Below are 26,603 nucleotides of genomic sequence, written 5' to 3'. Positions count from 1 at the left end.
AGATAGAACAACTTGGTGCCTGCTTCTGTTTACCCACTGCCTTTCAGAGCCTTTATATACCATCATGTTAACACAGAATTGATTTCAAACCACAGTCTAGGGCTTCCCTGGTGGTGCAGTGGTTGAGAGTCCGCCTGCCAATGCAGGGGACACGGGTTCGTGCCCTGGTCCGGGAAGATCCCACATGCCGCGGAGCGGCTAGGCCCGTGAGCCGTAGCTGCTGAGCCTGCGCGTCCGGAACCTGTGCTCCGCAACGGGAGAGGCCACAACAGTGAGAGGTGCGCGAACCACCCCCCCAAAAAAAAACAAAACACAGTCTATATAGACCAATTTCCATGTAACACTATTTTTAAAAGCTAAAATATGTTCAACTTCAATTGCTGAAATTCACAGATATCAGTTCATCAGAAATGCCTAAAGCATCCTCTGAACTCCTTTGTCCCTGATGCTCCTTTCACATCACAACAAAAGTAAAAAAGTAAAAGGTTTCCCCGAGGCCCAGATATCACATGTCCCTTAGGATCTATCTCATCAAGCAGGCAGGGAACAAATTTATTTACTTTCTTCCCTATCCATTGACTAAACATTTAAAAAAATTACTTCCCAACTGGTGTCTTATAATGCAATGTGCTGGAAATGTAAACACTGGCCTTTCTGTTCAGACTTTTATACTTTGGGAGCAGCAGGTTCACTCCTGATGTCTTTGACATCATTGGTTCTGCCCATCAAATAGAATTCTTTGTTGGGAACAAGACTGACAAAATGAGCAAGGCAGTTGGACATGGCATAAAAAGCTGAAATTGCAGCTATATCCCAGGCATCTTCTTGGTTGAATCCGTGCACCTCGAGCTTTTTGAAATGGTCATCTGTTATGTCATCAGCTCGGGAAATAGCAAGTGCAAATTCCAGCATTGCCTTTTCCCAGGCAGGGAGGTCAGACTTTCTCCAGTTCACACAGACCTGCAAGAAAACACACAGTTAGAAGCAGAATCTCTGTCCATCACAATACAGCCAATAAAACACAAGGCCTAACAAAATAAGCATTAATGAAAAAACCCAAGATTAGAGTAAAGAGGCAAAGTCAGGCCACAATAAACTTTCCAGACAGGTAAGTATCTTGGTCAAGTTCAATATAATGCAAACCTGGAACTCTAGCTCTGCTGGGAAATCTTCTTTGCTCACTCCAACTACTTCTTTCTCCTCTAAACACCCATTTCATCAGAAACCTCAGAAACAAGACTCAGAGACTCTTAATACATAAGGACCCCCAAATACCAACCTTTTTGTATGAGAAAAGTGAAGCTTAGATAATTATCCCTTTGTCCCCACTTAATCCTAAATGACACAATATTTGCAAAATTAATAGCTGATACTTAAGCAATGAATATGTGCTAAGCATGTACTCAGTGCTTCATATTAACTGTCTCATGTAATTCTTATAAAAATCCTAGGAAGCAATGCTTTTTATCACTCCCCATTTAATTGGCAAAGAAACTGAAGCTCAGAGAGGTCACACACTTCCCCAAGGTCACACAGCTAGAGAGTGACAGAGCTGGGATATGAATCCAAGTGTATTTGATTCCAATGACTATACTAATAATCATTACCCTTGCTAAAGCAAAATACTGGAAACCATTAACCACCTAAAAATAGGAAGAATAGTCCAGCAAACAATAGTGTGACACTATATCCTATGGTCATTAGGGAGACAATGCTTGAGAGACTGATCCTGGATGAGCAAAGGTCTGGCGAGTAGGCAGAAGGATCTCAGCAGGGAAAAGGGGATGATGCACCTATCTCGTTTAGCTTCTGGCTGGCAACAAAAGGCCCTCAGGGAACAATTTTCAAGGTCTCCACTCAGGTGGGGTCAGGAGGGAAGGCTGGGGGATAGGAAGACTGAATCTGAAAGTGAAATTAAGAAAACACTCCCATTTACCATTGCAACAAAAAGAATAAAAAATCTAGGAATAGGGGCTTCCCTGGTGGCGCAGTGGTTGAGAGTCCTTCTGCCGATGCAGGGGACACGGGTTCGTGCCCCGGTCCAGGAAGATCCCACATGCCACGGAGCGGCTGGGCCCGTAAGCCATGGCCACTGAGCCTGCGCATCCGGAGCCTGTGCTCCGCAACGGGAGAGGCCACAACAGTGAGAGGCCCGCGTACCGCCAAAAAAAAAAAAAAAAGTATGAAATTAGAACACTCCCTAACACCATACACAAAAATAAACTCAAAATGGATTAAAGACCTAAATATAAGGCCAGAAACTATCAAACTCTTAGAGGAAAACATAGGCAGAACACTCTATGACATAAATCACAGCAAGATCCTTTTTGACCCACCTCCTAGAGAAATGGAAATAAAAACAAAAATAAACAAATGGGACTTAATGAAACTTAAAAGCTTTTGCACAGCAAAAGAAACCATAAACAAGACCAAAAGACAACCCTCAGAATGGGAGAAAATATTTGCAAATGAAGCAACTGACAAAGGATTAATCTCCAACATTTACAAGCAGCTCATGCAGCTCAATAACAAAAAAACAAACAACCCAATCCAAAAATGGGCAGAAGACCTAAACAGACATTGCTCCAAAGAAGCTATACAGATTGCCAACAAACACATGAAAGAATGCTCAACATCATTAATCATTAGAGAAATGCAAATCAAAACTACAATGAGATATCATCTCACCAGTCATCAAAAAATCTAGAAACAATAAATGCTGGAGAGGGTGTGGAGAAAAGGGAACCCTCTTGCACTGTTGGTGGGAATGTAAATTGATACAGCCACTATGGAGAACAGTATGGAGGTTCCTTCAAAAACTACAAATAGAACTACCATATGGCCCAGCAATCCCACTACTGGGTATATACTCTGAGAAAACCATAATTCAAAAAGAGTCAGATGTGGCACATATATACAATGGAATATTACTCAGCCATAAAAAGAAACGAAATTGAGTTATTTGTAGTGAGGTGGATGGACCTACAGTCTGTCATACAGAGTGGAGTAAGTCAGAAAGGGAAAAACAAATACTGTATGCTAACACATATATATGGAACCTAAGAAAAAAAAAGGTCATGAAGAACCTAGGGGCAAGACAGGAATAAAGACACAGATCTACTAGAGAATGGACTTGAGGATATAGGGAGGGGGAAGGGTAAGCTGTGACAAAGTGAGAGAGTGGCATGGACTTACATATACTACCAAACGTAAAATAGATAGCTAGTGGGAAGCAGCCGCATAGCACAGGGAGATCAGCTTGGTGCTTTGTGACCACCTAGAGGGGTGGGATAGGGAGCGTGGGAGGGAGGGAGACGGAAGAGGTAAGAGATATGGGAACATATGTATATATATAACTGATTCACTTTGTTATAAAGAAGAAACTAACACACCATTGTAAAGCAATTATACTCCAATAAAGATGTTAACAAAAAAAAATAAAAAGAAGCCACCGCAATGAGAAGCCTGCGCACCACAACAAAGAGTAACCCTCGCTCACCGCAACTAGAGAAAGCCTGGGCGCAGCAACGAAGACCCAACACAGCCAAAAATAAATAGATAAATAAATAAATTTACAAAAGGAAAATCAGCATGCAGTTCATTTGTAATTTTTAGAATCCAGTGAACTAAAAAAATTTAAAGATTCATTCAAATACTACTTCCTTCAGGACACCTATCTTGACTCCTACCTTCCTCCCACAGAGGCAATCATTTCATCCTTTGTATTCTCAGGGCTGACACCCTAATCAGGTTGTTACAGACACTGTAACCCTTGGTATTTTCACGTGGTGACAGTGAACTCCCCCAGGGCATGGAAGGTGCTTCAGCTGAATTTCTGGCTCAGAGCAAAAGCTCAATTAGTCTTGTTGATAGAAAGTTACAGACTCCACCTGTCAACAAAGAAAAGGAACCAAGAGATACCACTTTTCCAACTTCTCAAGTAGCACAGATTTCTAAAAAGGAAGTGTTGGGAAAGAGTCCAGAAGGCCGTGGTCCGGCCCAACCTCTCCGAAGGGCAACTCGGTCATTTCCCCGAGGGAAATACTGAGAAATGGTAAGGTGTATCCCAGAGGCAGTCGAGGGCAACACCGCCCCTGCTGCACTGGCTCCAGGCCGTCAAGCCCCCCAAACAAGAAGCGGTCCTAATCCACCCAGGCGGATCTGCTGGGAAGACCCCACGCTCTGGCCGAAAGCAAGACGCGGCCTCGACGCTGGAAAGCGCGCCGCCGACTGCACTGGCCCGGGCCTCATCTGCATTTCCCAGTCGCAGCGGCCACTTTCACACCAAGAAAAGGCTGCAAACGCCGTTCCGAAACGCGAACTTCGCAACCGCTGCCCAACTGGACCCCAACACCGCACTGGCGTGCTGCCTTAGTCTGGGTCCACGGCTCGGAGACTGTCTCCGCACACTTGCTTGCGGTCTTGGCTTCCAGCCACTTGCACGTGGACGGACCTCTGCATCCCCAGGCCTGCCCGCCACCCCGGCCTCGGCCATGCGCGCTCACTCACCATCGGCCGCACGACGCCAAGGCGGCAAAGCACTGACACAGCGGCACGCGGCGTGAAGGCCAGGTGCCCTTCCCATGTGCCCAGCCCTCTGGGCCCGACGTGCAGGGCACCGCCTGCGAGATGCTTTCAACCTAACCCCTCCAGGCCTGAGCTTCAGTTCTCAGGTGACTACTCTTCTCCAGGCCTCTGATTTCATCTGTGGACTTGGGAATGAGCCAGACGGATGCCCACGTGCTTCCCACACAGAAGTGCCCTTGATATGCCTCCTCAGCCAGGTTTGGGCCGAGTTTCTGACAGAGACTCCTCTATTGATGTGGGGGTGCCTGAGGGACAATCCAGGGACCATTTCCTGACCTCTCACTCTGTCTGGCCCAGACCCGACGTCATTGAGTACTATACAGGCATGGCCTTGGGTCAGCCGCGATCAAGGTAGTCGTGGTCACTGAATACCTGCTGGATCCAGACCCTCTGGAACTGGGTTGGAGTGGGGAGGAGAGAAAAAGAGTCTGTGCCATTCCTTCTGCAAAAGGTAACCGACCAAGAACAGCTCCTGTGATAATCTGACTGCAAAACAACAAAAGTTACACTTCAGTTGGCTTCTATTATCTTATTCAGTTGGCTCAGCAGCATCTTACAGAATTTCAAGGGTATGTTAGAGATCATCTGTCTTAAACATCCTAAAACTCTAAAAATTAAGGTTGGAAGCAGATACCTCAGAGATGGGCAGAAGAAATGGAGGACAGCTAAAAGCCATCGGTCAGAGCCAAGCCTTTCCAGTCCCCAGGAGCTCTGACTCCTACTGGATTATCTGACCGAGTGCTAATTGGAGGTGCCAGTTGACAGATGAAACTGTGATTTCAAGTGAGAGCCCTGAAAGTCAGAAGGGCAGACCTGACATGCTATTGATTTGCAATTCAGCTGCTTCTCACATAGGCAACTAAAGCGTGCTCCAGCGACAGCAGCAGCAAGGATTTAAGTGCAGTTACTGATTTTCCCAGGCCATGTAGGGGCAGCTCAATTATGTGGAAATATGCATGTGATATGTATATATTTGCGGGGAAAAAAAAAAGCCTAGGGAGAAACGCACACCAAAATGTTAACATTCATTCATTCACCAGGTATTATCTATTTCGTGCCAGAACCTGCGCTACCAAGAATGAGAACTAGCTGACAGCCTAGCAAGGGAGACAAACGGGGCTGCAAGACTAACACGTTTCATTTTCTTCTGATTCTTCCCTGTGTCTTCCACAATGTGGATAGATACAAGTTTCCCACTGAAAAAGAAAATACTTTTCCTGGCAAAAGGTCAGCAGTACTTCTGAGGCCGGAGTCAGAAGAGAGAGCCAACTCCTGAAGGCCCTCTGCTAACTTCCCAAGGTTCCCACGGAAAGAAAGGTGGCGGCGTCTTGTATCCCACTCTGCGATCCGAGACACTGGAAGTGGGTGCTCCGCGACTGACTCAAGCTGCGCGTTTCTGCTGCGGACCTGCAGACAGACTGCAGGACAGGCGGGGACTAGAGACACAATCATAGCCACCTTGAGGGAACCCGCCGGCCCAGGACTAACCGGCTTCACAACAGGTTCAAGTCCCACAGGCCTGTGCTGCCGGAAGCGGAAAGCCTGGGGCGGGCTGGCGATTGGACGCTGAGCCGGAAACCGGAAACTGTGTGGTGACGCCCGCTATGGCCGAGGCGGCGGCTGTTGTTGCGGAATCCCTGGCGGGCTACAGGGCTCGGGCGGCACGTGCGGTGCTAGAGCAGGTGGTGCTCCCGGGTGAGGAGCTGCTGCTCCCTGGACAGGAGGACGGAGAAGGCCCAGGAAGTGCAGGGGAGCGACCGCTGCGCCTGAACGCCGGGGCGCGCTCCCGGGGGCGCGTGGTGTGCGGCCCGGGCTTGCGGCGCTGCGGCGACCGGCTGCTGGTCACTAAGTGCGGCCGCCTCCGTCACAAGGAGCCCGGCAGTGGCAACGGCGGTGGCGTTTACTGGGTGGACTCGCAGCAGAAGCGGGTGAGCTGCGACTCCAGAGGGGTTGTACGGCCGGGAGAGGGCTGGGAATGCTCTTCGGAAGAAGCACGGAAGGGGCCCTGGAGCCCTCTTCTGTTAAGGCTAGCCAAGAGCCACCGTAGTCCTGTGCTTACCTCTGCACCTCCTTTAGAGGGACCGTGAACAACTGGAAGGTGGCCCGAGACGGGCGACCAGGAGAGAAAGGAGTCTGGGAATCTTGGCATGTAAGGGGATAAGGGCTGTGAGACATGGTTATTGTCTTCAAAACCCCATAGGTCAGGGAGCAGAAGACTTGTCTTTCGGGGTCCCAAAGAGCCAGGCTTAATGAATAGATGTCACAGGGAGCTCAGTTTCTCTTAGAATAAATAAGAACTCTCACATAGGAAAAAATTGTCTGACAATGGAATGGCCTTCCTTGGTTGTAAGGACCCCTGTGTCACTGTACTCATATGCAAACAGAAGCTAGAGAGTTTCTGGTAAGAATACAGAAGAGGTAGGTGATAGTGACGTAAATGAACAGACTGTTAGAAGCTGGAAACCCGAGAGTTTATCATGTGATTGTTTTTCTTTTACTGAAAGTGACATAATAAAGTTTGTTGTAAGATTTTTATCGATTTGTAAACATGGATTTCAAAGTATTTTCTAAATATTTACAATGACAAACATAAAGTAACCACTAAGGACTTACTGAAGATGTCTTAAAAATGATTGTCATTTGTGGTTGTGCTCTCATTCTGTTTTCTTTTGTAGTATGTCCCAGTGAAAGGAGACCATGTGATTGGCATAGTGACAGCTAAGTCTGGAGATATATTCAAAGTGGATGTTGGAGGGAGTGAGCCAGCTTCTTTGTCTTACTTGTCATTTGAAGGTGCAACTAAAAGAAACAGACCAAATGTGCAGGTAATGACAGGACCTTTGGTTTCAAAAGTAAAAGAAATATCCGTTCCCTAAACACTCAAATATCCAGAAGGCTACCGGAATGATCCTGTTTCCCTAGTTGTATAGGATGATCTTGGAGGATCTGTGTAATCACCCCAGGCTTCAAGAGTTCCTTCAGATGCTCCAGCTCTGGGACCGGAACCACATACTTATTTTACATTTGCTATGTTGTTGGATGTTTTCATCTCTACTGAGTTGGAAGGTTATATGTGTTCTCTCTGTTATTTGTTATGTCCATATACACCAGACAAGGAAGTAAGCCATAGGCTCAGAGAGGAAGGAGAGAAGAGTGGTGGAAATTGCCATATAAGCCATCCATCTATCTTGGATGTGGGTCCCAGGACTGGCATTTCACAGCTTCAGTCACATCACTGTTTCCCAACAATCCCTTTTTGCAGCCGACAGAGGAGCAGTCTTGTTACCTCAAGTTTTCAATTTGGGCTTTTCAGGTAGCATGGCCATACTCTTCCTGTCCATCCAAGCAAGCCAGAAATTTGGTGGTTTCTTTGCCCCTTCTCACTCACCTCTCTTGTGTCTTTAGTTGCTTTATCTTATTGATCCTTTTTGAGTCTCTCTGATCTTCCATGAACACCCCTTTATTTCCACTTTGCAAGTTCAGGCCTTAGCTATCCCTTGATTGGATTTAGTCACTGACCTCCTTAGTAAAGCCTGCCTGTACACTTTTGCCCCTCCTTTTAAGAGCTGACAGCCTCACACACCCCTTTCTCAAAAAAAAAAAAAAAAAAGTTCTTCAAAGCCTACATGTTTCCTTGGTATTATGCTCCAGAGGTCTTCCCTCATCCGTAATTATATCCTCCATGTGGCCCTGCCTGAACCACACCAAACTATTTAAGAGCACTACTGAATTCATAATTTCCTGCCCTTGTACCTTTGCTCATGCTGTTCCCTCTGCTTGGATTACTCTTTCCCCTTCTTAGCCGGTGGAATACATGCTTATCTTTCAAGACCCAGGCTGAGCACCACCACCTCCATAGAAACATCCCTAATTTTCAGTCACTTTTCTTATTTACTAGATTCAGCCTTGAATGAAGTTTGTTGTTTATATGTATATCCCAACTGCCCTCCGAAACCAAATGCTTCTAAAGGCAGAAAATGTTTTGTTCCTCTAGTTCCTTGAGGAACTAACAATACTAGGTACTTAACAGAACAAGTTTACTCTCCCATTTCCTTAGTTTTGTCATTTTGAAGTTCAACTCTTTGAGGTTTTTAAAATAAAAAATTAAAAAAAAATTTGTTTATATTTATTTTTGGCTACGTTGGGTCTTCGTTGACGCTTGCGGGCTTTCTAGTTGTGGCGAGCGGGGGTTACTCTTCGTTGCGGTGTGCAGGCTTCTCATTGCAGTGGCTTCTCTTGTTGCAGAGCATGGGCTCTAGGCGTGCGGGCTTCAGTAGTTGTGGCTTGCAGGCTGTAGAGCACAGGCTCAGTAGTTGTGGCGCATGGGCTTAGTTGCTCCGTGGCATGTGGGATCTTCCCGGACCAGGGCTCGAACCCATGTTCCCTGCATTGGCAGGTGGATTCTTAACCACTGTGCCACCAGGGAAGCCCCTAAAGTAAATCTTGCATGGAGAAATGTCACTGAATTACCAGTGTTCCATTTTGCTTGGAATAATTTGCATGCCAGGGGTTTCTGTAATTCTTTAAAGCAGTGCTGTGTAATAGAATTTTTTGTGATGATGCTAATGTTTTACATATGCACTGACTATTATGGTAGCCATTAGCCACACATGGCTGCTGAGCATTTGAAATGTGGCTAATGCAACTGAGAAACTGAATTTTAAATATATAGTTTTAATTAATTTAAATGTAAGTTTACATAACTACATGTGGGTAGTGGCTACTGTATTTTACAGTGTAACCCCAGAGGGTATTCTCTGGCTTTTTTTTTTTAAATCAATTATTTATTCGTTTATTTATTTTTGGTTGCATTGGGTCTTCGTTGCTGTGCGTGGGCTTTCTCTAGTTGCGGCAAGCGGGGGCTACTCTTCGTTGCGCTTTGTGGGCTTCTCATTGCGGTGGCTTCTCTTGTTAAGGAGCACGGGCTCTAGGCTCGCGGGCTTCAATAGTTGTGGCGCAGGGGCTCTAGAGCGCAGGCTCAGTAGTTGTAGCACCTGGGCTTAGTTGCTCTGCAGCATGTGGGATCTTCCTGGCCCAGGGCTCGAACCCACATCCCCTGCATTGGCAGGCGGATTCTTAACCACTGTGCCACCAGGGAAGTCCTATTCTCTGGCTTTGAGATGGCTCCCAGTCTGGGGATTTTTCTGGTGGGGGAAAGGTAGGGGTATGTGCGTTAATTTTGCCTTCTTTTAAGGCACAACTCCAGAGTGACTGTGAGAATCCTGGAGTGTAGTCAGTCATTTAGCCACAGAACTGCAGGTGGCTGGCATTGCTACCTATGGAAAAGAACCAACAGCAGCACCTATAGCATGGTTTGTTGAGAGGAAATGAACTGTTTTTTAATTATCATTGTAGGTTGGAGATCTCATCTATGGCCAGTTTGTGGTTGCTAATAAAGATATGGAACCAGAGATGGTCTGTATTGACAGCTGTGGACGAGCCAATGGAATGGGTGTGATTGGACAGGATGGTCTGCTTTTTAAAGTGACTTTGGGCTTAATTAGAAGGTAAGTCCTGATGCCTTCTGGCTTGCCTGTTGTCTTTTATATTATACCTTCTTAGAAAGCTGACTTATCTGTGGGATTTAGGTTCTTCATAACAATGGCTATAGCTCCTCAGTTAAAAATCAGTATCCATTTTAGCACAGTTGTAAACTCATGCATTTAGTCCCATCCTCTCAATGTGAATACATCAAATTCGGATGTATTTGGCGTTATAGTTTGTGTTGATATGGAGTCTGGATTTCTCTGCTGGAAGGTTGGTTGTTCCTTATAGCTGATATACTCAGACCAAATGTGAAAACTGGCCTTCCCCCGCTTCTTAGTCACTTGTATACAGGTGCAATTTACTATTGTACAATATCATCAAATTTCTCTTATAATGGAAGCCAAATGAAGCTAGGCTGACATGATCCTCAAGCTTATACAGACATTCACAGAAAGCTCCTTCTTTTCTGTCCTGGTAGATTTAGTAGTTCCCAGAAGCAGATTCTTTGTTAAGTTTAGACCTTTACCTACCCAAAGCTATGCCCTATTAAAGGGCTTTACTCCTAGAGCCACTGAGGTTCTTGCATATCTTGCATATCTCTTTGCTACTTATTCTGCAGATCTGCAGAATTAGTTCAAGAGATTAAAGAAGTATGTTATTAACCAAGCAGCACCTTTATGTTTTGAAAGAGTCAACACTCCTCTCCAAGTATTGAATTTAATACCAAGGAATAACTTACATGGTCAGGAAAATAAGGTTAAAGTGTTCTCTTAGCACCATAGACAGTAAAAAAGCTACAGTTTGAAAGTCAAGAATTAAGGTGCTCTGACAATGTGGAGGAAGAACTTTATACATTTTTTGTAAAGTTGGTGACAAAGGGAGTTTGATTTCTTTCGAGAGGATAGTCCACCTTTGTGACCTGTGGTAAGCTTCTTGGAAGAAAGAGGGCAAATGTTGTCATGTGCCTTGTTCTTGGGATGATGTTGGTGGAGCTCTGAATAACTCTGGAGAACTGCTCAGAAAAGGAGACTTCTAAAGGAAAGTGAGGTCACACCCTGCCACTTTATTTTCATTTTCTTTCTCTTCCTCACCAGGCTGCTAGCTCCAGACTGTGAAATCCTACAAGAAGTGGGAAAACTCTACCCACTGGAGATAGTATTTGGAATGAATGGAAGAATATGGGTTAAGGCAAAAACCATTCAGCAGACTTTGATTTTGGCAAACATTTTAGAAGCCTGTGAACACATGACAGCAGATCAAAGAAAACAAATCTTCTCCAGATTGGCAGAAAGTTGATCTATGTGGGCTTTTTTATGGGTCAGTTGAGCCAAGAGACTCTGGGTTTCCCTGGGGGGAATGTTTCTCAGGTGAACCTCTCCTCATTAAATCTTCAGAAGACAAGATGTCTTATTAGAGTCCTAAATAAAATATTTTTATTAAAAAGTTACTGGCTGCCACTCATGTTCTTGTGGGTGAGACAAATCATTATAAAGTAATGATGTAGTTTTTTGTTTTTTACAATAAAGTTTACGAAAAGTTACTATTATGGTTTATTTGATGTTAACTCCCTTAGTGTTGCTAGAGTGCAGCTTCTATAATAAACTGCAAGTGAGCATTAAAATAAGTTATTTTCTGATGATAGTAAAACATGTTCACCAAAGAAAATGTAGACTACGTAGAAAATATAAAGCAAACAAAAACCACCTGTAATCCTATTGTTTAATGGGTGAGTATGTAACAGCTAACAATTATCGTGTGCTTACCACGTATCAAGTATTGTTCCAAAAGTGTTCTGCATGGATTAAATCATTTAGTCTTAGTAACTGCAAAGACACTTAACCTCCCAGTTGAAGAAACCGAGGCACAGACTTTAACTTGGCCTACATTCTCAACTATTTGTGAATGTATATTTTTCAAATTAGAACTACAGGATTACTTTATATTCTACTTTGTTATATACTTTGATTCAAACAACATTTAATATATTTCTTTCATGATTGCTATTAAAAATTCAATAGTTGTATAATATTTCATTTTCATGTTATAGGATATTTTGGACATGTCTAGTTTTTTGTTGTTCTGTAGATAATACAATGATTAGGATCTCTGATTCCAAGTTTAAGCCAAATCTTAACTTTGTTAGGATCATTTCCAGGAAGCCAAACAAAAAACTACCTGCCTGGGTTTTGAAAAAATAGTAGAGGTTTGTGATGGAGAGGAAATTTGCATTTTAAGCAAAGCCTTTAAAGGTGAAAATGAAGCCTGACAGATGATCCAGGTCAGTGGTTCTGGGGTCAGAGACCTCCCTGATAATATATATAAGAGTTACAGACCCTGAAGCCTATCTATAGGAGGTCCCTTTTGGATGACAGAGATTATAGAACTCATTCAATATGTTGATAAAGACCAAGCAGCATTATATATTCCTAAAGATGTTTCCTGAAGACTGGGCCATTTTTAAGTAGTAAACTGATATAATTTACCAAGTGATCATAGCTGTTGAGGGAATAAATTGTGAAGGGGAGGGGACAGAGCACAGAAGTAACCTTTTGGCTCTTTTGAGATATAGAATACATTTTCTGAATTTGCTAGCAGTTTAGTTACCAAGTTTACTAACCCAAACTGGCCAGAGTAACTGAAGCAACTCTACCTGACTAGGACACGAGAAAAGATCACCGAGATTTAGGTTACCTAACATGCTTGTGTCAGATGCAATGTATTTTCTGGCTCTTTTCAAGTTAGACTTATCAATACTGTGTTTTTGCTTTTCATTTTGACCTGTTAATCACAAGTATATATGAAGAATCTAGTTTGCACAAGGCTCAGAAGGATACAAAGGTACTCCCACAAATTGTTAGGAGACTACTTGTTCAGAACAGAGAAGCCCTCCACGCTCATACTCAGAATAGGGGAGACAGAGTAGGAGCCATAGATGGAAAAAAGTGCTATGGGGGGGGCTTAAAGCAGGGCTAGGTAAGGAAAGGCTGATCCTGCAAAGCCTATGTACAACATATTACTTGAGTTGGGGAAAATCAGCATGATCGAGATGGCTGGAGAAAGTCATACAACTTTATGATGCCCGTGTAATGAAAATTAGACTCAATAGAATAATACTTACTTGATTATTTAAGCTATCTCTAAAGAGTAGGTATTTCACAAATAGATGTACAGAAGATGAATTAACACATCCAAAGCCATGTAGTTTTAGGGCTAATTCATTATTATGTAAACTTTTTAGTTAGTCAACATATATCTGGGCACTTCCTGTGAGCCAGGCACTACGGGAGATACAAAAGAGCATAAAATATGGTCCCTGTTAGTAACTCCTATCCCAGTGAAGAGCCAAGATGTCAAGTAAAGGCAAATGAGTACCACCACCATCCTCTGATCTGTTCTTTGGTCAAGGCAACTCCAGCAACTTCACCTCCTGCAGCTGCAATCTTAGGCTGTCCATCATTCCACTGAGTTCTGAAGAGTATAGCCTTTTCTGGAAGAAACTCCTTTCTTCAATGCTTCAGGCCAGTTTTGAGTCTCAAAGTAAGTGGACAGGATATCAAACACTGTTAGAAAGGTAAACAGAAAACATAGTGACCATACAGAAGAAAAAGAGAACTAGTAAATGACTAATGAGGAAAAAAGTGTTCTGGAATATTTTATTCAACAAACTTACTCTACCACACACGGTACTAGATCCTGGGGAGACAGAGGCAAAGACACAGGCCCTGCTTACCTACAAGGACCTCAGCCTACACTGAGAGATACAGGCCTGTGAATGGACAATGCTGCAACAGAGAGGAACACAGTACAATGGGAACAAAACAAGCCCTGATGTGGCCTGGGATGTGGAGGGGAGCAGCCAAGATGCCTGTGAACTGAATCCTGAAGGACAAATAGGAATTCACTGTTCAATGATAGATTGAAGGCATGGCATTCTAGGACAAGGGAACAATTTCAACTATCTTTAACATAGTTGGGAACCAGGAAGAAAATGAAAACTGCCTCTGAGAGGCCAGAATACATGTCACAAAGTACATACAGTAAAGTCCAAGCATATCAGTCACAGGGGAGACTGCTTCAGGGGCCGTTTATACTGAAACACAATGCAAAGAAGCAGCATCAGAACTAATACACGTTAAGCATGGGCCATGTGAGCAGTACCTTGATTGATGGCCAGTATCTCTGAATGATAGTTCTTCCCATTCTGGCGTCTGATCATGTATTCCTGGATTGGTAAGCGAGCAGTCTTGACAGAGTGTTCTTGGGCCTTTTGAAATGTCACCTTCTGTAAATCACAAATATTTTTCTTATAAAAATAATACACAAAGATAGTCTCATTGTAATATGCAGAGCAAACTGTAAGAATCCTCATGTACCACCACCCCAATTTCCATCTGTAATCATAATTAAATGATAAGTGTATTAAAATTAAGTAGCCTATGGTAGAATGGAAGAAAATGTAGATAAGGAAAAATGGCTTGTGCAGCAACACCTCACTTATTTGGGCTTCATTTATCTGCTGGCTTCCACTCACTACTACTTACAACCAAGAAGGAAATAAGTAAAAAGAGGCACATCTGCAGCCACAATCTGCATCCAAAAATCCAAGCCATCTAACCAATGAGAGAACACTCCTGGCCCTAACTCAGTAAGACCCAATTCTGGACATCTGGAGTTTTCAGTCATAGCCAATTGGCAGCAGCAAATTAGAAATAAGGGAGACAGGATTCGAGTCAGGTATACCACCAGCAACAAGACAGCGTTAAGGTATGACAGCATATAGCCCAATGAAAAGGAAAGGCTCTGAAAACTACAAAAAGAAGGCAGAACTCAAAAAATCCAACAATCTGAGGCCATTTAGTGTCAGAGTACAGTAACTAATATCCCTTTAAAGACGTCCCTGAGTCATGGACTGAACTTTAAATTATACTCACTACCTGGTAAGCAGCTCTGGGAAGGTCATCTAACTATTTGTAATTTCAGGATTAAAGGTTTAGATTACTGAGAAAATTAGCATACTTAGGTTTGGAAGGGACCTCGGTAGTTAACTATTCCACTCCAACCACCCATCCAATGTTTGTCTATCCTCTATGAACTTTCCCAGATGGCCTCTGGCTTTAAATGGACAACTCTTGTGACAGGGAGTTCATGCATCCTAGGGTAACCCATTTCAATTTTGATAGCAGCAGTTAATAGGAAATCTTCTTGATATTGAGGCAAATTTTCTATTTTCCCTGAGACTTCCAGTCATCTGTCCTAGTTCTGTTCCCCCAGGGCCACACCAGGCAAGTAAAATGGCCCTTCCACAAGACAGCCATTCAGACACTTGAAGGCAGGGATCATGCCCTATGAATCCTCTCATCTCCAGACTGACAACCTCAGTTCTGTTGACCTTTCCTTGACTATGATTTAGTTTTGAGTCCCTGCATTATTCAGGTCAACCTCTTCTGAACTTGTTCTAGCTTGTCAATGTCTATTCATTTACTGTCCCATATTGACTGGCCACTGTGAGTATGGTCTAACAACTAGAACAGTGTGAAGCAGGCCTAGCACCTTCTTTGTTCTGACACTGGACTACCTGCCTCTCAGATTCACATGAAACACAATTCCAAAAGAGGACGTCCAAAAATGTTTTAAGTGATGCAATTCAGATGGGATAAAGGTACAGCTACTTAAAGGACTTCTTTGAAGGATAACACTCCTTTGCATATATGAGCTATGATTATGTTTTAAGTCTATTCCTTTATAATCACTCTGAACTGAAGTACAGAATTCAAAGTTAGTAGGAAACTTGGATGCTGCCCTGAAGGAGTTTATAGTCTAGTTTCTGTTCTCTGAACATTTAAAGATAAAATGACTCCCCTTGAAGAAATCTTGTTCTTAGCATATTTCTGTGAAGAAGCCAAACTCTTAAGTAACAACTAAACAAATCTTTGTGCCAGTTATTTTTCAGTTTAAATGTTGGTGGAAAATAAAAAGAGGACAGTGTGTTAAATTTGCACATCTATAGATCATACACTGCTCACTGGCCCTCTAGAATTGTCTGCTTCAAAAAAGGGGATGTCACTCTGCTGTGGAAGACTGTATTTGGTTGTTATGTCTCTTTAATCTCTTTTAACCTTAAATAGCCCCTATGACTATTTCAGTTTTCATTACATTGACTTTTTTGAAAGTCTGGTCCAGGTGTCTTGTAGAATGTCTCACATCCTGGATCTGTTTATGATTAAATTCAGTTTAAACATTTTCTAATAAGAATACTTCACAGGTAAGATTCCATCACATCAGGAGGCACATGTCACTATTGGTGATTCTAAGTTTGATCATTTGTTAAGATAGAGACCTCCAGATCACTTTATTGTAATGGTACACTTTTGTGGGCTGGTACTTCGAGACCACTTGGAATAGTCAGTTCCCTCACAACCTTTCGTTCAGTCAATTCCCTGAATCAATGATTACACTGAGAGTGACAAAATGATGATTTCTCAATTCTATTATGCATTTCTCATTTATTAACTGGCATTCTTTAGAGCTCTCTCCTCCCCCACCTCCTGCCCATTTTTTAGATTATCACTATGGAGTCATGGAACTCTTTTTTAGAATAAATGCAATTCAGTTAAGTATCATCTGTGTCAAATATGTGTATGTATCTCATATATACATGAAAAAATATACTCACATATATGAAAAATATATGTATATAAAATATACCCATAAACACATACTTGTGTGATCACAGACTATATCAAGAGGGATACACAAGAAAACCATGGTTGCCTCATGCAGCAGATACTGGGTGACAAGGATGAGAGGCAGACTTACTTTTCACTCTGCTCCTTTTTATACATTTTAACCATTATATCATTATTTATTAACTATGCAATATGCTAATTAAATATTAAAAAATTATCTCAACAAATATTTGTATAATAGAAATATATTTCAAAACTCCAATTATTCCAATAAAATTCCAATTCAACAAAAGAAATCTGAATGTCCTACTAAGGTAGAGATTATGGGATAAGACTTCTGTCAACAGGGAAGATGGCCTAAGAAGGAACAAACTGCTCTTTCACAAAGAACAAACAGCTGGTAAGAATGCTGAATCAAAGCTTCCTTGGTCAAGATCAGAGTCATCCTTGCAGGACTGAAGAGAGGAGAGAAGAAAGGAGTTCAATAATGGTTATTTATGTAATTACTAAATACTTCCCATTCCAGTCCCTGACTGGATTCTGTCAGGTCAGTGTTGCTGACATTGCTGATGAGAAGAGAGGGAAGTTGGCAAGTAGGAGGGCCAACCTAGGCAGAATAGGCTCTTACTTCCTATTGCCTCTGAGTTTTTAGGCCTTTTGGCCTAAGATTATGACAGGGCAAGGATTTCTTTCTCTAAAAGAAAGTGCCACTTTTCAAAATGCAGTTGTCAGGCCTAAAATGTACACCTACCTTCTGAATGCTTTCGTCCACAAGTCCACCAAGGATGTAAACTTTGTTTAGATCAACATCTTCAAGAGCTAATGAAAAAATGAAGGCCACTGAGGTCAATCTGTTTTATAATTTCTAAATCCAAAGACTGTAAAAGGAAAGAATTATTAATGATAAAAGTAGAAATTTAATGAAATAGAAAACAAAAAGAGAGTAGATTTGCTAATTAGATTTGCTAATTCCCTGGAAAGATCAATTAAATGTCAATTAATTAGACATATCTAATCAAATATGCAGACTCAAATCACCATTAGGATTCAGAAAGGAGGCAAAATGTCAAAGGAAGGTAAAATTGAAGAGAATACTGAGATCAACTTAATACAATAAAATTGAAAATTATGCGAAATAGATGATTTTCTGGGAAAAAAATATTTATCTAACATCAATCTGAGAAGGGTCAATGTGAGGAGGTGACAAGGAAAACTCATGAGGATTACCAGGTAACTCACAAGCTCCAGCTGAGGATGGAGACCCTAAATCTGTGCAGCTCTGTGCACATGGCAGGACAAATATGAAGCATTCAGTGAGGTCTCTGTCCATAAGAGGTGTGCAATTAACGTCCATTCCTTTTTTTTCTTGGATACACCTTGGGTGGCTTTAACAAACTCTGACCCCGGGAATAATGAAATAAAGGGCTGGATGCAATGTGCTACATGAATGCATGCAGTAAAGTACATACCATGTTCTGAGTCAGGAGTCAGGTACACAAGGGTTTCCAGAGGAAATAAACTAAAGCAGTCTTCTTCTGTTATGTCTAGCTGAAAAATGTAAACAATCCAATGTAGTGTGAACTAGGTTAAGACACAGCCCACGCTGCAGTAACTAGTTACAGAGCATGTAGTTTCTATCAGGCATGGCTCCAGGTACATCAAGAGGATACATGTCTGACAACCTGTTCTCAGAAAGTGCCCAGTTGGGTAGCGGAAGTAGAAAGGTACAGACATTCGACCCTACAAAATGAGACAGAAAGTGGTAATGAGGCCCTAAGAGACATACCGGGAGCATGCCCCAGGACTACAGAGAGGGAATGACAACACCAGGGACAATGTTCTAGCAAAGGGAATGCTGGAACTGGGTTTCTGAAGAGGAGATTGACACACATACAAAAGGAAGAAGTATTCAAAGTGGAGGAAATCACCTAAGAAAAGCATGAAGACAGGAAAGCAAGGGGACTGAACTACGTGGCTCTTAGAGTGGATCTGTTTGGCTCACATACAGGAATCATAAAACACATACAGAAAAGTAAAGCTGGGAATGGCTGTGTTACAGGAGGGATCATTAAGGTAACAGCAACCACGACTAACTGTGCAGCACCACATAGGGTGCTTTTCACACTCGTTGCCTCAGAGGACCTCTCTGGAGAAGGCCACACTACCCAGTCTCAGCTACATAATGCAAACACACAAGGGCACTTTTAGTGGCACTTCTTAGGCACTGATCTGGATTCTTGCCTGTATGTCAATCACTACATTTAAGAGATCCTAGAAAAAGTATTGAAAGTAACTTAGTACTCCATAAAGCTCATCTTAAATCCATATTACTTCCATAAGGATTCTCTCTTTCCCCCAAAATTCATGTTCCCTAATTCTGCACTACTAAGAACAAGAAAGGAATCATGGCATGTCCCTAAAACATTCCTGGTACATAGTCTAGCATACAATACACTGGATACAAAATACAGCCCTAGATACTGGTAATATTAGTTTGCCAATGCAGTGGAAGGATGAAAATTTTAAAACATAAGAACTGATGAGAGGTTCTAAATTTTTAAAGATTGTAATAGTGAAAACATATAACATATACACATAAACATTTTTTTTTACACTGAAATGTGAAAAAGTAAAAAAAAATTACTATTACCCCCTCCAACCTACTTTTCAGATGACAATCCAAATAATATGCAAAATGAGGCTTACCAGATAACTAGAAAATCCATCATTCATCCTCAAACACTCTTCATACAGGGGACTGTCTGTGGTGAATCCAGTGAGGCAGATCCAAAATGGCCTGTCAGCTTTTTTATTTGAGCCATACAACCTTCGGATCTGTCCAGCCAGTCTACTTAATTCCTTCGAAGAAGTAAGGACAATTTATGGTAGGAACATGCCCACTCTTTCTAAATTCATTATCAACAAATGGTTACTCAGTAAGTTCACTGAATACTACTCTGGGAAAGCTCATGAATTCAATGGCCCTTTTACTCCAGGAGTGAGTACATGCATGTATGCACGTGTGTTACATCCCATGGTATCACACCTTATAGATGAAACTTAAGGTAATGATACTAGCCCAGAAAACCAAGACCTCTCCCTCCTTCTGGATCTGCTGATATATATGTATATATAAATATATACATATATATATATAAAATTTTTCTTTTAGCTTTTACCTAAAATCTTACCATGTGGGCTTCCCTGGTGGCAGAGTGGTTACGAATCCGCCTGCCAATGCAGGGGACACGGGTTCAAGCCCTGGTCAGGGAAGATCCCACATGCCGTGGAGCAACTAAGCCCGTGCGCCACAACTACTGAGCCTGCATTCTAGATCCTGTGAGCCACAACTACTGAGCCTGTGAGCCACAACTACTGAATCCCACGCCTAGAGCCCGTGCTCCACAACAATAGAAGCCACTGCAATGAGAAGCCGCGCACTGCAATGAAGAGTAGCCCCCGCTCACTGCAACTAGAGAAAGCCTGTGCCCAGCAACGAAGACCCAATGCAGCCAAAAATAAATAAATAAAATAAATAAATTTATATATATAAAAAAATCTTACCATGTGATGGTTACTGTTTATCAAAAAGAGATTAGATTACTGCACAGATGTTTTTATACTCCATCAGTTAAACTTGGCACCTTCTCCCTAACTTCAGGAGCTGTCATAGGTTTGGAAGTTTTAACTTTCCATTCTGATTTATTAGAGATATCACCCGTATAGAAAGGTAGTTTCACAATCTGGCCTGATTTGGTTCAGTACAGGAAAAAAAAAAAAGCTTTGGATTTGATTTAATCTGATATCTCAATTAATATAAACATTAGAAAATTCTTAGTTGACCTTTTCAGAGGACTATAGTTAGAGGTTCCATGGAAGAATCCTAGATCCTAATTTCTCTGAAAAACATGCAAACACTAGCATGTATAACAGGGACGTTGGAAAACACAGATTTCTTTTGTGGTGTAAGGCCTAAAATCAAGGCCCAATATTGTGTGCCGCTTTGATAGCTGGTGAAAATAAGAGGCCTTGAATGGCCTAACTGCAAGTTCCCCTCCCAATTCTGCTCCCATGGATAAGGTTCACTAGCTAAACAATTTTTTTTTTTTAATCAAAGGGATTCCTTTGATAAAGGGTTCCTGCTATCCCTGAGTAGTGGGTTTCAATTCTCTGCCAGCCCATGGAATTATTACAGCAAACCAATCACATCTTCCTGTAGGAATCTAATTTCTTGATACTACAAAACCTACCCCCCACGGCCCCTGGTTGTTCATTCTGTTCCCGAGTGCAATCCCATGTGGCCCTGCATGATGTCCAGTGTCATCCTCCCCTCGGGCTGAGTATATGTGACCAATAAACTGCTATAGATCTTATCTGTCCAGTGTCGAGTGTTGTGTGTTCAGCCATCCCCAGAATCATAGGGTGAAAAATCCCTCCTTCACCGACAGGGCAGCTTTTTAAAACACACACATTGTAGAAAGACCTCCCACCAGGTAATCTCCCCACAACATGCAACCAGGCGAATATTCCTCTCCCTGGCAGAAGGCCAAAGATTTCATCTCTGGAGAATTCAACCTGAAAGTCTCCATCTAGACTGGGGATACCATAAGCACAGAGGCAAAGGCAGTGGGCTCAAAACAGAAGATAAAGGAAAAATTTTTAAACTAAACCATATGTCTATTCTCTTCCTGATTCTTTACAACAGCCATCTCAGAACTTAGTAGCCATGTGTAGAAAACTAAACACATCTGCTGGTTTACCAGAGAATCATAGAAGCTGGAGCTGGTCATGTTCTTTGTGAAAGCTGTTCCCACCTGGACCTCCCTCAGGTGAGCAGGAATTCAGAGTTCAGTGGATGTTTTACCTTCTTAGACATGTGGTGGGTCATACTCAAATCGATACAGAGTCTTGGTCCTGAGTGTTTGGCTTCCAAAAGTCTTTCCTTGGTTAAGGATCTCAGAAAACGTTTGCTGTGCTGGGGGTAGATGCCTAGAGTAGAAATATCAGAAAGGAATAAATGTGGAAAAACTGAAAAATGTTATTCAGTAAGAAATAAATCTCCCCAGCCAGGTGAGTAATTTTTGCATATGAAGAGAAACTGGAAGCTCATGCAAGGTATTCATTCATTAGGCAGTTTAGGTATAGCAGAATGGTAAAATGAGTGCTCTGGAGCACACTGCTGGATCGAAGAGTTCAGTTTGTTCATTTATTACCTATATGATCTTGGGCATGTTATTTATTTCTTTGAGCCTCAATCCCTTCACCTAGAAAATGAGGATAATAAAAGTACTTACCCTTATGGTAATCCATGTAAAATTCTTAGCACTGAACCTAGCACATAGTACTGAATAAACATTGGCTGTTGTTGTTATCATTCTTTCTACTTCTGAGCTTATAAACACATACATGCACTAGACAGCTATATTTGAAAGGCAGCCTCAAATGTTGCTCTCTTTGATACTTTGATTCCCAACAAAATAGGCTAATAGGTCCTATCTCCCAGAAGTTTGTTTTACTTAAAAACACTATCCCTAACTCTCCTAGGAACAGGCAGATACCAGTTTGCTAAGAAATAAATATAATTACACCAGCAATCTGATTTATTGTTACCTGAATTTTCTACACGATTGGCTTTTCTTCTTTCTTTCTCTTGTCTTCTTTTACTCTTCTTTGCTGCAACTATCTTTTCCCAGTGTCTCTGTTTTCTTTGGACATTTTTCTTATGTTATCCAGAAAACAAAATTGTTTGAGAACTTCATAAGCACCAAAAAGGAAAATGAATATTAGAAACAGTTACTTAATTATTTTTTAAATTTAGATTAAAGTTAGGAGAGAAAAAGGGTATTAGTCTTAAAAACAAAAATGGGAGGGAAGAGATATGGGAACATATGTATATGTATAACTGATTCACTTTGTTATAAAGCAGAAACTAACACACCATTGTAAAGCAATTATACTCCAATAAAGATGTTAAAAAAAAAAAAAAAGGACTAGATTGCGTTTAGAGAAAGCAGAACCCCAGAAAAGAGATGTGACATGCCCAAGGTCACAGTAAATTTATTAGGGACAGGGTTGAGATTTCCTGACCCTTCTGAGGTGTACAAAAATTCCTCTTAAGTTTACTTACTTTTTCTATGACTCAAATGGAACTGAAACCTTAAGCCAGGAAACTCATCCCTCGGAATACACCTAACTCATTCCCAGTCTTTTTTTTACCAATATCTATCCTTAGAACAGGGGTCTCTGGAACATTCCATCATCTCAAAGCCTGTGACCATAAGCAATCCATTCCACTCACCGAGCGCCACACTGCATTGCTTGTAGGCAGGGTCATCTCCTCTCGATGCTCACATTCCACGTCAATCTGTAGAAGCTGGAAGCTTTCAGAGATGCCATCTTCACCTGTGTCCTCTAGGGTGACTTCTTGCTCCTGCAGCACGTGTGACTCTGTTTTCTGAGAGCTCCCTTCTAACTTCCAGTCCATGTGCTTAGTCCTCTGTCCTTTTCACCTAGATTAGGAAAAGGCACAATTATGTGAGACATTACATTATTTAACTTGCAGAGGTATTTCCCTATATCCAAATGACAAACAGGGTTACTGCATTACTGAAGGAGTAGAAGTGTGTAAAATACTAACACAGATTAACTGAACTGAGAAAAGCATGTGTGTCTTCTAGAGAAATAAGTCAGCACAGAAACCTTTCAGTAGTAAGGAAGCCAAATTCACTTCTTAGAAGACAAGCACAACTCCTGACAACCCCAAGAAATCAAAGATTATTCATTGCTGCAGTGACACAGATAATGAGTTCATTACTGTATTCTTTGAAATGCACGTATGAGTTGAGGGCGAGACAGAGATGGCAAAATCCACCTATCCCATTATGTTTCTGTTTATTTTCAAAACCATTCCTTTAGCAAATATTTACTGAGCACCTACTCTATGCAAAGTCCTGTACTAGAAACATCCTGGGAGGTTCACAGCTAGCCAAAAATTATGGTGAAGAGTGGCCCAAAACCAACCAAGAATTCTAGGTTGCACACATTCCCTCCCCCAACTCAGTATCACTGCAGCAGAAAGCCACAGTCATAGTGGAAACGGCTAATATCCATCAGAAGCGCCGAGGTAGAAAAAAATGAAGAACCATTGTTACAACACACTTAACTAATGTAATAATTTCAAAGTGGTGTTCAAACTCCTTGAGGAAGATATAACTAAGAAGTGTTCTAGTCTACAGCTAAGTGTCACAAAGAATGGTATAACCATTGCTCATGGCTGCTCCTCTGAGCCTAGTGTGCTACCTACGTATTAGGAAAAGTGTATCGTTGAAAAAATAAATTATGTAATATGATCCATGCACATGGTAAAAAGACTTAGTTGTAAGAAAAGTAATGATCAATTCTCTGACCCCTTCCACCTCGGGGGGTGGGGGGGTGGGGGTGGGCAACGCTTGTTAACCAGCTGTTTTTAGTTCTGGTAATTTACTCCTTAACCTGAAATCATATGCTTACACCATTACTTCCTGATTCATCAACTTTCCCTACGAAACACTAAAATTCAAATCACTTTAATTAGCCCCCTTTTTTTTAGCTCTTCTCTTAGTTACCTTGACCTTTAAATTCTTTTGAGGTATAATTTATACACAATAAAATGCCAAGATTTTAAAGGGTGTAGCTCAACAAGTTAGTGTGTTGGGAGGGATGGTGGGGAGAGGTTTGAAGGGGTGGGAAGTGACGGATGGGAATATACAAGCTCAATCAGTTTTTGATGAGTGCGTAGGGCCTGTATTACCCACACCCCATCAAGATATAGAACATTTCCATCACTCCAGAAAGTTCCCTTCCTTCTGCACTTTCCAAGTCAATCTCCATCCCATTCTCACTGCTTTCCAAATGCAATCATTGCTCTTTTTTCTATAACCATAGATTAGCTGTGCCTTATGTTATTTAAATGGACTCAGACAGTGTGTACTCTTTTGAACTTGGCATTTTGCCCCACAACTTGTTTTTGAGATTCATATATATTGCTTCATGTATCAGTAGTTTGTTCCTTTTTATTGCTGAACAGTATTCCACACATGAAAATATCACAATTTGTTTATTCTCCTGTTGATAGACATTTGAGATTTTTCCAGTTTGTGGCTTTTACGAATAAAGCGGCCAAGAAATTCTCATACAAGTGTTTTTCTGGACATATGTTTTCCTGTCTGTTGGCTAAGTACTAACAGAATTGCTGGGTCGTAGGATGGGTGCTATTTAACTCCTAAGAAACTGCCCTCAATTTCCCAGAATGATTGTAACATTACACACTGCTGTCAGCAGTCTGTGAGAGTTCCAGATGGTCTGCATCATCCCCAACATTTGCTGTTGTCAGGGTTCTTAATTTTAACCATTTTTGTGTAGTGGAACCTCACTGTTTTAATTTGCATTTGTTTGATTATTAATGATATTGAGCTTTTTTTTCATGCAACTTATTGGTAATTCATAATATATCTCTGTGAGATACCTGTTCAAGTTGATGACATTGAAATTAAAATGGAGTAATAGTTCAGGAATACAAAAATGGGGTTGGGTGGCCATTGAAGATCCAGGCACGGCTGCATCACTGAGAACTTGAACTTTCTCTGAACTGTACCACACCCAAGGACACCATCAGTCATACTCTAACACCGGCCAGCTGCAATATTACGGTCTCAAGGTCTCCCCTTGTAACTATGCAACAATTTCAGACCCCAACCAATCCTTACTTAATAAGCACCCTTACTTCTTGCCACCTTCAATTATAATTCTTGATAAATAACTCATGTAACTAACTGTAACCTTGCAGTTTTTGCCTTTATAAGCTTGCCCCATTTTGTAGCCTGGAGGAACACAATTCAAGTGCTTCTTGAATCTGTGTCTCCCATGCTATAGTCCTCAATGTGGCTAGAATAAAACTCTCTTCTATTCCTAGTATAGATTGTTTACTGATTATTTGTCTGGACACTTACAATGGCCTATATTGATAATTAATGATCATCCATTGTTCTCTGCACTATCTGGTCTACTTGCTGTTGCTGTTCCTTAAACATACCAAGGATGTTCCCACCTTAGCGCCTTTGCACTTGCTGGTCTTTCTACCTCAATCCTCTTCTCCTAGATAATTATATGACTACCTTCCTCACTTCATTCAGATTTTCATTAACCAACATGGAACAACTTTTTACTTATTTTTTTTTGTCTGAATTTTCCCCTTCCTATAATGTAAGCAAGTGTTCTGTTTGCTTCATTCACTACATCCTCAGTGCCTGGCAACGAGCTTCGTACATAACAGACGCTCAATAAAGACTTGCTGAATTAATAAATCCTCCACTCCACCATCTCTGCGTTGACAGAGGCCTCAGAACTTTTTTCTAACCCAAGTCCCACCTGATGAGCATATCCCTGGGCGCTAAGTGATGGAGACTTCTCTCATCTCCTCGTTCTAAGTTTCAGCCACCAAAGCCGGCTCCACTCCTCGGTCACCTTCAGCACTAGAACACCCTGACCCCAATCTCGAGTGTACACCGCGTGCAAGCCCAGTCTGGTCCATAAGCTGCGAGCACGACGGGAAGCAGGAAGGAACAGCGCCAAGAAGGTGGGGTACATGAGGCCACACGACGGCTGGGCGGGCGCCTGCTCCCCAGGCGCCTGTCTGCCCTGCCCGCGAACGAGGCGGCATTCCCAGGCCGGACCCCCAGCCCCCACCCCTGCCGGCAACGAGGCCCCGGCGTACCTGAACCCGTCACCTCACGCAGCAGCAGAGAAACCCACCAAGCCCCACCTCCGACTTCACTTCCGGTTCCTGCCCCTCTCCGAGTAGCATTC

At 42.0% G+C, this 26,603-nt stretch overlaps 2 protein-coding genes and 1 long non-coding RNA gene across 4 annotated transcripts; 1 reads left to right on the top strand and 2 right to left on the bottom strand.

Annotated features, from left to right (window-relative positions):
• Positions 1-330: 330 nt before the first annotated feature.
• On the bottom strand, positions 331-6,173 carry LOC117201883 (uncharacterized). Its single transcript, XR_004484009.2, has 2 exons — positions 3,690-6,173; positions 331-960 (listed from the first exon to the last, which is right to left on the bottom strand). It is a non-coding gene; the product is annotated as an uncharacterized LOC117201883 (long non-coding RNA).
• Positions 6,166-11,614, top strand: EXOSC3 (exosome component 3). Of its 2 annotated transcripts, XM_004271457.4 has the most exons (4): positions 6,166-6,515; positions 7,263-7,412; positions 9,943-10,094; positions 11,169-11,614. In XM_004271457.4, exons 1-4 carry the CDS (start codon positions 6,192-6,194, stop codon positions 11,368-11,370), a joined length of 828 nt encoding a protein of 275 aa, XP_004271505.1. In that variant the 5' UTR covers positions 6,166-6,191; the 3' UTR covers positions 11,371-11,614. The 2 variants fall into 2 exon arrangements, with proteins under 2 accessions (XP_004271505.1, XP_033287022.1); XM_033431131.2 differs by lacking the exon at positions 7,263-7,412 and having other exon boundaries at positions 11,169-11,521.
• On the bottom strand, positions 10,778-26,603 carry TRMT10B (tRNA methyltransferase 10B). Its single transcript, XM_004271456.4, has 9 exons — positions 26,512-26,603; positions 23,059-23,261; positions 22,371-22,479; positions 21,625-21,749; positions 19,467-19,619; positions 18,230-18,308; positions 17,512-17,579; positions 14,233-14,356; positions 10,778-13,634 (listed from the first exon to the last, which is right to left on the bottom strand). The coding sequence occupies exons 2-9, from the start codon at positions 23,242-23,244 to the stop codon at positions 13,528-13,530; spliced, it is 951 nt and encodes a 316-aa protein (XP_004271504.1). The 5' UTR covers positions 23,245-23,261; positions 26,512-26,603; the 3' UTR covers positions 10,778-13,527.

Source organism: Orcinus orca, chromosome 6, assembly GCF_937001465.1.
Source record: "Orcinus orca chromosome 6, mOrcOrc1.1, whole genome shotgun sequence".
Lineage (NCBI taxonomy): Eukaryota > Metazoa > Chordata > Mammalia > Artiodactyla > Delphinidae > Orcinus > Orcinus orca.
This window is presented reverse-complemented; position numbering and strand designations above follow the sequence as displayed.